The sequence below is a fragment of the Centropristis striata genome, chromosome 8 (genome assembly GCF_030273125.1).
Source record: "Centropristis striata isolate RG_2023a ecotype Rhode Island chromosome 8, C.striata_1.0, whole genome shotgun sequence".
In the NCBI taxonomy this organism is placed as follows: Eukaryota; Metazoa; Chordata; class Actinopteri; order Perciformes; family Serranidae; genus Centropristis; species Centropristis striata.
Window position 1 is genome coordinate 11913816 of NC_081524.1, and position 12585 is coordinate 11926400.

The window sequence follows — 12585 nt, forward strand, 5'->3', positions numbered from 1 at the left end:
AAGAGAGAGAGAGAGAGACAAAGAGAGGGAAAAAGGGAGAGGAAGGGGCAGGGTGAGGGAGTGATGGAGGAACAGATGAATAGAGATCTAATTACAAGGCCATTATGTCCTGAGTCAGTGGGTTAATGGTTGTGTGTTGCGGGAAAGCTAATGCCAGATGACGTATGTTCTGTTGTCTGGGTAATAACATTAGCCCCAATTAGACCACTGATAGCCTCTTCAAACTTATTACATCCTTTCATAAGCACAGCACTCCCCTTACAAACTCAGTGCGTTTATGTGCATGTTGTACAGTGAGTGTTTGTGCATTCGTGCACTGCTTGCCTGTGCGTTGACCGCCTGTGTGTAGGCATTGTAGGCGGGGAAATTGAGGGTCATGGGGCTGAAGATGCCAAGCTGGGAGGCCACCTGCTGCATCCTCCTCAGCCCCCGCTCCTTCTCTGTGTCGGCAAACTTCACCACCAGACTGGACGAAGCTCCCTGTGCAGCCAGAGATGGAGACAGAGTGAGTTTCAACTGCAATTACAAGTGATGTTACATGTTATCTTCTTTATGTGTTAATGGGACCGGGCTCCATGTTTATTAATTCATTCATTTTCTCCAGCCACTTAATACATTTACGATTCACAAGGGGCTCAGGGCTATCGCAGCATGTTGATGATGCCCAGGGCAGCTCCAAAGAAGACAGATGATTACATTACTTATATTATTACCTACAGAAAATTTAAACGCTCCCACATGACTCATGCACATGTCTTTGGAAGACCATGTGTCTCCTTGCCCTGTCTGTGTGTGTTGTTTGTGCAGGGTTCATAGAGTAAAATTCAAGCACTTTCAAGACATCTACATAAATAATTTATACCCACAGCAATCAATGTACATTGACAATTTATTTTAACAGCTATGTATAGGTTTAATCTATAATGTTGAACATTGTCTGAAAAATATTTCCTAGATTTTACAAGCCATTTCAAATAATTAATCCTATTTTTCAACAACCAAATTGTCTCTTGAGATGTGTGAAACTTAATGCATTATGAACATTGCACATTATCCTATAAAACACAACAACTCACTAAATAAAAGAAAAAAAAAACAATTATTGAAAAAAATATTCGTTATACATTTTGAGGAAACGGATTATTGTTACAGCATTTTCATTGGGTAAATTCAATTGCATAGCAGACAGCCTATCCTACAGTAAAAAACAACAATATTTGACGAGGATGACATGACATTTCAGTATAAGTTATATCAATATGCAATTTAATTACATTGAACTGGCTAGTATTTCTGGTGGCAACTAGCGCAACGATTAATCAACTAGACTTATGGTGCACATCCCTGGTATGTTTTTACTCATTTGTAATATCATGAATGCAACTTACAGGCATTGTGCGGCTTCCATGCAAGCTGTTGATGGCAGCCTGAGCTTCAGCGTGTCCTTGGAATTTTACAAAAGCGCACCCTGCAACAAAACAGAGTCACTTACAGCACACAGACTGTCTTTAACTACAAAGCACTACTACATTTAATAAGGCAGTTTGAATGTGTAAGCATATGTTCTGTTTGTGTTTTACCTTTGCTGGTGCCATCAGGTCCTCTCAACACAGTACACTCGTCTATGCTGCCAAAGGGCTCAAACAGTCTTCTGACGTCCTCATCGCTCTGTTGCTTTCCCAGCATGCCCACAAACAACTTCCTGTCCTCTGAGAGACCAATAATGCGGAAGAAAATAAAGGAAATGGTAAAAAATCAACTCTAATTCCCTTGGACTGGTCACACCTCCATCGATCAAACTATAGAAGTTCCGTTAATAGAAATAGAAGCTACCATTATTGTCCACCAGGGAGCAGTATTGACTACAGAGAAGGGTGATGAGCGAGGGGAGTGGAAAGAGTGTGATTGAAATGTGTGTCTGTGTGTGCTTGTGTGTGTATCTAGCACCCCGTTGACTACTTTCCATCTCTATCTGATCCAACTTGACACCAACCCCTCTCTCTGCCACACTGAGATGTGTGTTTGTGTATGTGTAGCCGTGTTTGGGTGTGTGTCTCACCTCCTCTGCCCTCGCTGTCAGCTGGTTTCACCTGGATTGGCCGATTCATCTGTGAAACAAACAAGAAGGAACATTAACACAGATGGGCAACGTAAACAAGTCTCTCTCCATTTGTCTTATCACAGGACATGTCTTTAGGATTGGCTCTACTTACAGTAAACAGTCTCGCAACCTTTGTTTTTAAATATATATATTTCATGTATTTATTTATAACGACAACACTGTGCCAGGATTGGCCAGCTGACTATTCTAACCCAAAAAAGTAACAGGTGAAATGAGAAATGAGTGGAAATTATTAATACCAGTGTAAAAATAATAAATGAAAACATATACAATTTTAGTTACTTGATTCGACTGACCTGCATGAAATAGATTTTATAAACAATGCAATTGTTATATTTAGCATAAGAACTTGTGATCCATGTTGACAAATTATTTTGTTACAGAGGCTTTTGACCAAAATGTTGCACTTGCAGTGCTGATCGTGTGTGTGTGTGTGTGTGTGTGTGTGTGTGTGTGTGTGTGTGTGTGTGTTTGTTTTAGTCACTGATAAATCAAGTTTAACAGGTGACAGGTGTGTCTGAACTCTGTCCCAGGCTGCTCTCTTTCTGTGTCAAAACACACACACAACCTTACTATGTCTGATCTCTCTCTCTCTCAAAGGCACGCACGCACACACACACACTCAAACGCACACACAGAGAATGAAGGGGGGATTGAGAAGTGACGAGATTAAGAATGCAGGCCAGCTGATCTGGATTACAGAAGAACCACGGATTAGATGAGGCACAAGAGTAGATTGAGATAGAGAGAAGGGGGGTGGGGTTGGGGGGAGAGATGAGATGAGATGACAAGTGTGTGAAGCGAACAGGCGCAGTCAGCTAAAAATAAAAGGATAGAGAACGAGAGTCAGGCCTGGGGGACCCCGGCTGACTTCGACCGACTGAAAGGGCAGGTGGAAGGCCAAGAGGAACCCAGGGAGTGAATGGAAACGCTGGAAAAAGAAGCATTACACGAGGAGTGAGACAGAGAGTGGGAGGATGAAAGCAAAGCTGCCCCTGAGAGGATGATTCAAAAAGAATAGAAAGAGAAAGAGGGGGTGAGGGGAGGAGAGGGGCGTGATTCAGTCGTGACTTGCTCCATCTAAAAAATGTCACGACTACAGAGCTCCATCGCCTTGAGTGCTGATGCACGTATGCACAAACATGTTCTGAACAACTCCTCCATGCATATACATCTATGGACACACGGATTTGTCACAAACACCGAAACATACTACACACACAGACACACACACACACACACACACACACACACACACACAGACACACACACACAGTGCTTAGTCATAGCACTGAGGCAATGAGACAGAGTGTTAATGCCAGAGGGATGAGGTGGGGAGGAGAAGGACTGCAGAATGATGGCGATGAAAAGAGGGAAGAAGTGCATGGAATGGAGAAAGGAAGAAATGGATGGATCCAGAGGAGGAGAGGAAGATTTGAAGAAGGGAGTGACATCGATACAAAAAGCAAAGCCAAAAAGAGTAACTGCGTGCTTGTGTGGTAGACACTCCTATTTTCCAATCCAAGCTTTGAAATGTATCAAATCCAAATCAAAACAAACATCTTACATTTTTGAATAAACACCCTTATCAATCAGGCTCAAATTTAAAGATCTGAACTAAGCTGCAATAAAGTGTAAAATGGAGTAATTAATGCCTTGTCTCGCTGCCAGTCAAAAAGTGATTTGTAGCAAAAGCGACTGAATTAGCTGTATTTTCCATCTATGACAGGGAGGAGAAAAAAACTCAGAGGGAAGAACAGAGGATGAGAAAAGGGACAGGAAGGGACAGAGAGGAGGAGGAAGAGGGTGGAGAAGGAGGGGAGAGGGAGGGGATGAGGAGGAAGAAGGGAGAGAGGTCCCAGTGGGGTGTTAAGGCAATGTAATGAAGCTGGTAATTGAGGAGAGGGCAGAGCAGAGAGAGACAGATCCATACATTTGATTAATCAGCTCTTAGCTGTCACCACAAAGCTATTGATCTAAGGCAAGGCCGTCACACACAGTCAGAGACACGAACCCACACAGATGCAAACACATCTGCACACACATTCACATAAAACACACACACACACACACACACACACACACACACACACACGGAGGAAGGAATGATGTACATTTTTAACACCGTTATTGACTTGAGCTGTCGGGATAAACATAAACTTACAGATACACACACCCCCACAGTTTTCAGTGACCTTGGATTCAAACTGTCCATACATCCACCTAACAATTCATCCATCCACCCAACAATCCATCCATCCATCCATCAATCCATCCATCCATCCATCCATCCATCCATCCATCCACCCACCCAACAATCCATCCATCCATCCATCCATCCATCCATCCATCCATCCATCCATCCATCCATCCATCCATCCATCCATCCACCCAACAATCCATCCATCCATCCATCCATCCATCCATCCATCCATCCATCCATTCATCCATCCATCCATCCATCCATCCATCCATCCATCCATCCATCCATCCATCCATCCATTCACCCAACAATCCATCCATCCATCAATTCATCCATCCATCCATCCATCCATCCATCCATCCATCCATCCATCCATCCATTCACCCAACAATCCATCCATCCATCCATCCATCCATCATATCCCAGTCCTGGTTCAATTGCTATCCTTCCACGCCGTCATCCATCTTGCACTATCAACTCATCGATCAGTCCCGTCTTGTTCATTGATTTCGGCCTGTGTTGTAGAGCAGGCTGATTGTAGCAAGATTTGTGTCCACTAACCCTTTCTCCATCTGTCTATCCATCCATCACCTCTCCCATTACTTCCTTCATTAGCCCTATTCAGGCTCATCCTTGTGACTGTAAAACAGACTGAACAGAAGCACCTAATGATTCCCAACTGAAGCTTATCAATCAAGACTTATCAATCTGTTTCTGTGAATGAGACTTTGCTTGAACTACACTGACCTTTTTACTAATTTAAAGTAACCACATAATAGAGATGTCACAATTCTGAAAATGTGACAGTACTTGTTTTTCTACAGTTACTACAGGTAGCATGGATGCAATTCGTGGGACTTGCTGGGGGCATCATATACGCTTACACGTTTTCCAGTCTGGAGTCAAATACCAAAGGAAGAAGAAAAAAATGTATACCAGCATGGAAGAACAACAACGCAGGGAACCTTCTCATCAAAAAGAAAAACTATAAGGGATGTACTTTGTGATTGAGGCGGCTCCTCAAGGATTAATAATAAATCAGCAAAATCCAGAATGCAGACAGTGCCATCGAACTATGCAGTAGGCCTATCACAATCACTACTTTTTTGTTGGATGATATATTGCCCCACAAAGAATTCCAATACATGATACTGTTGTCATTTAGGATAGTTTTATGCCACTGATCATAATATAATAGCATAGTAATGCAAGTACACTCTTTTAAAGAGCAATTCACTTTTAATTGTGTATGTGTATGTGTTTGTGTGTGTAAAACTATGACGTGGAGAGCAGATGAGAGGACAGATGCAATACGGCCAGAAAAGACAGTAAAACATGGCAGTATATTATTTTCTGTTCATTTGACAACACTTTGGCGCTGCAACCAAGTCTTACAATGATCTGGAAAACCAGGCTGTATATTCTGGCATCATATTGGTCAAAATGTTGGTGACATTCTTAATGAAATGTCAAATTTTTTTTAATAAAATACTTTATCTTGAAGCACAATGGATTAATTGTTTTGCTTTTTCATGATATAGAATTGGGTATTGAGAGTTGTGGAATTTCACTAATATTGGTAGTGGCTTATACATTTGTCGTAAACAACATAATATAAAGTAGAGCCTGAACAATATGGGATTTCTGAGACAGATGTGGCTACTGATTTTAGAGTAGAAAATTAATTGGTAACTGATGTGGGGGGAATAAAATAAATAGCTAATTAAACATCATTACTGTTCAGTTTCAGTCAATTGCTGACTATTAAAAAAACAATACTAAAAATAATAGCTAGCACCATTTCTAAGTCACGCCGAGTAACATTTTCTACATTATGTATTGTGTAAAATTAGTTTTCATTATGGCACATATCGGACAGCATATACACCGGTATTGATATGTCTTTGATACGCCGATATAGGCTAATAACAACTGTCATTGCATTGTGAAAGACGAGAGGAAGAATCAGAGGAGATGGAGAAAAATCCAGAGAAACTGAACATGAAGACAGCAGGTGAGAGGTGCACACTGCTGCTACAAAGACACACACAACACAATGGCATCGGAAAATTGGCATGGCAACCGGCTCGTTGTCATGGCAATCATATGACGGCACACTGGGTAAGTAAACAAGGATGCTGGTTGCCAAGGGCGACTGCTGTGCTCTTCGGGTAAACAAAGAATTTGTGCTGGTGAGTGCTTTCCTGGCTTCATACTATCCTCCTCAACACCGTTCCCCCGATTCATTTTATCTCTCCTTGTAACACGGGAGAAATGAGCATTGAGTAAAAATGTATGAGAACAAGGAAATGAACAGGGCACAAGATTTATGAGAGATATGGGGCAGTATCCAGAGGAAGAAGTGAGTGTGATTTGGCTCTGAGCAAGAGGAGGAGAGGGAGAAGGTGAGGGAACTGAATCTATATTGTAGTAGAGTAATTAAAATTCCCTTGAGCCTGATAGAAAAATGCAAATAAAGTACAGTCCCTGCTAGTCAGTCACACTGTACTCCACTCTTTCCCCTTCCTTTACTCCAACACACATGAACAGCCGCACGCTCCTTTCAAGTAAAATTATCCTCTAATTACTCACGTTCCAATTAAGACTTAATTAACAGTAACCATCTGCAAACGTGTGCACGTACAAGGAGCTGGCTTCACACTGTAGCGAGGTTTGATCCGTCCTGCTGAATACTAAGAAGCCCTTTTTCTGTATCTCTGAGGGAAGGGAATTCATATGTGAGTAGCATCAGCGCGGCGGTGCATGAGGGCGAGATATGTGATATATATGAACGTGTGTGTGCCTGCATGACCACTCACACTCAGTGGAGGCACGTCGTCCACTGACGCACGCATGACCAAACCCAGCATGCAAACACAGCTCCATTTGCATGCCGTGATGCCAAAACGAATAGACACACAGTACATGTCACTCACATATGCACACACACACTGTATACACTCCTCATACGGAGCACCCACCCTTTAACGCACACAGAAACAAACACATACTACACACATACAGTTAATCTTACTCCCTGCAGTAACGCAGAGAGGATTGTGCCAGGATTAGGGGATATTAAATCCTTGGATTATCCAATCAAATCGTATTCTACCCCCTCCCCCACCTACACAAAAATCAGTGGAACAAACCATTGCACCACATCATGAGGGTAGGGGGTAGCGTGTGTATGTAAATGTGTGTGTGTGTGTGTGTGTGTGTGTGTGTGTGTGTGTGTAAATGCACAGTTTGGAACATGGATTAAAATACTATGTTTAATCAATGTTATTATTTGGACAATTCTCCACAAACAGAAATATAAAACTGATTACAGTTCCCGGCATGACAACAGACAATAGTGTGTTTGTGTGTGTTTGTTTGTTTGTGTGTGTGGGTGTGTGTGTGTGTGTGTGTGTGTGTGTGTGTGCCCGTGTGTACAGATGCACTCATATCTGTCATCCTCACACACACACCCACCCTTCCCCCTTCAATCTCCCTCTGGAATACTCCATCCACACAATTTCAGATGTCCATTTTCCAGAGTGCACAAGAAAGGAAAACTATTTTTATCCCTTCCTCACGATCTAGCATTATTTCTCCCTCTTCCTCTTCCCCCATCCTCAATTCCCCTCTCTTCACTCTCAACTCCATAATCCCTCCATACCCTGCCTGATGACATGGACATCTTTGCTTTTTTTTTTTTAATATCTTTTTCCATCCGTTCCTTCTCCCCTTCTTTCCCTCTTTTTTTCTCTCCTACTCTATGCCATTCATTCCCTCCTCTCATGTTTCTCCTCTCTCTCTTTTCTCTCTTTTTTTCTTCATCATTGCTGTAACAAGCCTTGCAGGCCTGCAAACTCATTATCGTCAGTGTTATGTTGACTTGGCAAAACCAAAACTGAGCTAAATAGCAGGACTGCTCACTCTGTATTTGTCTTCTTTTTTTTTTGTGCAAAAAAACTACATAAATGTTTCATATAATTCTGCTTGATTTTGAACCATATAAAGTACCAACTTTTCATGCTGATCAGTCCAAAAATGATGTGGAAAAGATATTGTATAAATTAGAAGTCTGAATGTGGTTTTATGCTGGAGTTGGCCAATATTTAAAAAATATAATATTATAAAATTTGTGATTTAATGGCTAGATCATTTTTCATTTTAATTAAGATATTAACACACAAACAAACTGTAGTATGGATATGATGGTCATGCTAGTAGGAGGGGCTTTTATTTTTCATTTTACACAGCAAGAATGTTCTAATAAGTGTGGACATATTTAACACTGTCATATAATTTATCTGCAACTATTTAAAAAAAAGTTTAATTCTACTTATGTGCATTTGAATAATACAAAGCTACTTTGTAAGGAGAAAAGGAATATTCACATAACCATTAAAAAAATAAATTATGGCATCATATGTATCCTCAGAAATTAGTCTCTAAAATAAATAAATAAATCTGAAAATGTTTCCGAAGAAATTAAAATTTCAATGAAATGCCCAGTTAAATCAATAGCACCTTATCACAGTCAGTAGATATTTTGACAGTCAACTAATTATGTTTTCTTTTAAAAATCTCAAATTCCAAAACTTTGGAATGATGGGCTTTTAAACCCAAATTATTAATAAAAGAATCAATAAGAACATACATGATAAAAGTGAAAAAAGGAACATTATTCATAAAGGAAAATAATCCTTAGTTCCAGCCCTACCCTCCCTAAAGACACCACATGTGATGTCCAATCACCAAAATAAAAGAGTCACATTCTCAGTTATTCATCTATATATCCGTTCTGTTGCGTGTATCATCTGTGTTTTTCAGCGTGTTTATATTTCAGCAAAGCTGGCAGGATATGTAGCATGCAACGCTCTGGCTCCCTGATGACACCGAGTTTACGGCTCTCATTCACAGCTGGATGAAAACACTGAGATGTGAGAAACGGAGCGAGTGAGCGGGAAGGTGGAGCAGCCCAGCAGCACAGCTCCACCCCGCCTCTCTCCCGTCTCTATCTTTCGCACCACGTTAGGCTTTGCATCCCCCAGGTTACCTAGCAACCTGGCATCTCGCTCGCTCCGTTGCCTGGCAACGGGGGGCCTGCAACCATAATACAAGCTCCTGAGCGGCCCATCCCCCTGCTCTCATCCCTCCTTCCTCTGTCTCTCTCATTCCATTCTTCACACCTGAGAAGTCTGCCCTCCTTCTCCTCCACTCAATACTTTATCTGGCTGTTAACCCTTCATCAGCCTCTCTACTGGAGCATGGATTACCAACATATTCTCCTCTCTCGCGCCCTCTCTTTTTGCCTTCAACAAATAGTATCAAACCATGCATAAAGCAGAACTAACTACCCTGTTGATCCCTATAATATTATGCTGTTTTTGTCAAACCCCAATGAGGACATTCTGCATGCAGCAGTGGAGCACTCACTGAAATTTGATCCTTTGGATTTAGTCCAACATAATCCAACAGCACTATAGCGGATAACTGTTAGACCTATGCACTTGGACCTTCTTTCTATTTTAGGGAGTGTAAGTCCTTTGGGAAATGAGCTGGTGAATTAAAAAGGCTGCTCAAAGCCGTACAAATTCATGATTGCAAAAATCTCATATTCACTGAGATTACATTCAATACCGAGCCAGTGACACATTTCTGGATGCTCAGATAGTCACAGCGTTAGGCTGCAGCATCCCGTAAAATTTAGACAAGGCAAATATGCAAATGGCATGTATGTTCTATAAAGGCTTAACTGAAAGGGAAAAAAGCCTAATATTGGTTTGGTTTTTGTGCATACAGGCCAATTTAAAGTGGGATGTTTTTTATTTTATCTCAAACTACTCACTTCAATTTCACTGTGGAGTAATTCATGAGGCATATTTACAATTTCTAAAACTCACTTTACTTACAATCTAGATTTGGCTGATTAGTTCCAAGACATTCTCTTTAGATCCCTCTAGGATGTAGGACAAGACAGAACAATAATGAGGAATGTATATTTCTTCAATAAAAACGTCAGTGTAAAAAACGAGATGGAGTCACACTATTTTGGAATACTATGTGAAAGACATGCTTGTCATTTAATTATATTGTGATTTTATTTAGTTTCATTCATGTATTTACTTTTTAAAAATTCATTACATTTTTTTTTCAGAATTGTCTCCCTGGTAATAGCTTTATAAACAAGCCACTCTATATGCAGGTTGATGCCTCTTGTTTCCACATTAGGGAGGCGTGGGGATGGTGAGTTTATAATATAAATGTATCATCACATATGTCATGTGTTGTATGGCTGTGTGTATACAGCATAAATAAAAAAGATCAGTTCAATGCCTGAATCTCTCAAGAAATCTTGAGCTTTCCCTTGAATTTTGTTATGTTCTGCTGCTGTTGTTTTCTACTAACTGACAACCATTACTTCACATCTTTCCTTATTTTTACCTCATGATATTTTCTATCAAGGTCAGGATGCACTGAATGTCAATCTTTTAAATCTTAAGATTAAAGTCATACACTCAATAAGCAGGCCTATGGGTGTATGAATCGAAAGAGTACATGTCTGGCTTACTAATGAGAAGTTAAAACTAAATCTTACATATCAATCTCATCTATAAACCTTACAATTTTACAAACTATTCTCAAAATGCAAATAAGTATCCACAATCCTACATTCAGGCACTAAAAACTTGCTTTTGAACATAACAAAACTTACAATTATTTACACGAAAACTTTAAACATAAATCTTTTGTGTGCATTATTAAAAAAGGGCTTCATTAACAAAACAAAGAAGACGGAGTAACACAAGCCCTGTTGTCCTGTTCTCCTATCTTCTGTTGTTGAACAAAGCGTTGTGAAATGTGGTGATCTACAAGAGTGTAATTTGGTCTGTAAAGCTATAAAGCTGTGGTCAGTGTGAAAGGGCAGTTATAGAGACAGCAGGTTGAAGTGTGGTTAGAGAGGAGACCTCAGAACAGGGGTCACACCCCAGGTGCAACTTAAGTCCCGTCATCCCCTTTGCTTTGCCTAATCACACACACACACACACACACACACACACACACACACATATATACGCACACACATATGCAGACACACACCAGTGGCCCCCTCTGACAGATGTCTCTGTTTAAAGTGACAGAAGTGCGCCCTGACTCCCTCCCACTCTGCCACCACCCAGAAAAACCCTTTTCTTCCACTCACCACCCGCCTGCCCCTTCCTCCACGCTCATTATGGCAAACTTTTGTCTTGTTTCCGCCTTCTCTCTAACCCGACCTCCTCTGCTCCTCCCCTGTCTCACCCTGCCCCCTCCCTGTCTATACACCCCTATTCATACCGAACCTCTTCACGGCCCTCCTCCACCACTCTTAACCCCCTTTTCATTCAGACGAATTCACACACTCATTCACCCCCGCTGTATGGGCCCAGCTCCATACGTCCAGCTTAGTGCAGACATATCAATATTACATGCTGAGACAAAGTGTCTGGATTGCAGGCCTCAGGTTGTAGTCCAACAGTCTCAACATTGTCCTTGACTTTTAATAATGTATTCTGCAGAGGAGTTTTTTTTTGTGTGTTTACCTGAAATCTGGACTTATGGAGTTCAGTATATGCATGCATTTTGGCAGCCAAATGTACCAGACGTAGGACAATAAGGTCCGTGCTTGGGAAAGGTTGAATGTTACAGTAAATGATGTAAAAAATGAGCAATGCCTGCTATATGATCTGGCACTGGAAGTCAGTGACACTGCTCAATGATCAAAGCCCTTCCCAAGATCTGGGCATCTGTTAAGCTTGCTACATTTAAGTGATTTTTTGGCACACTCTGCTTGCTGGCACTTGTTTTCTTCCTTGATAATCCCTTAAAAACCCAAATACATAAATGAAAGACACCCCAGCTTGTGAGCTTCCAATAATCAGTCAAATTAGACTATTTATATCTGTCAATTTGGATGTTTTAATGTCTAATTTAAATGTGAGGATTTTACCAATGGACATGCTTTCATTTCTAAATTCATCATCTTACATGTGCATCTTGCGATAAGCTGTGTGAGAATCCAGGATTTAAATGAGCACAGTGAAGCTGCCCATGCTGTGCTTCACTCCAGGTTTGAAGCCAGCTTTAAGTTGCGAGAACAAAGCACGTCCAGCATCAGATGCAATAATGATGACAGATAATTGCAACTAAACCGTTCTTTTGAATCTATGAATGTGGAAACTGGGCCCTGCAGATTTTTGTAGCTGGCTGGATTTACAAAACAGAT

The 12585-nt window shown here is 40.9% G+C and overlaps 1 protein-coding gene across 6 annotated transcripts in view; it reads right to left on the reverse strand.

Annotated features, from left to right (window-relative positions):
* The window catches only part of celf3b (cugbp, Elav-like family member 3b), a 31383-nt gene that overhangs the window by 8408 nt on the left and 10390 nt on the right, over positions 1–12585 (reverse strand). For 4 of the 6 annotated variants that reach the window (XR_009394828.1, XM_059340079.1, XM_059340081.1 and 1 more), the window contains exons 5-8: positions 2058–2108; positions 1581–1716; positions 1389–1468; positions 325–480 (exon numbers count right to left, since the gene is read on the reverse strand). Coding sequence is in view for 5 of the 6 variants with exons in the window: in XM_059340079.1 (XP_059196062.1) it covers positions 325–480; positions 1389–1468; positions 1581–1716; positions 2058–2108 (423 nt within the window). In the remaining variant the exon portion in view is untranslated. The remainder of the gene's footprint in view (positions 1–324; positions 481–1388; positions 1469–1580; positions 1717–2057; positions 2109–12585) is intronic. The other 2 variants (XM_059340082.1, XM_059340080.1) reach the window with 1 other exon arrangement.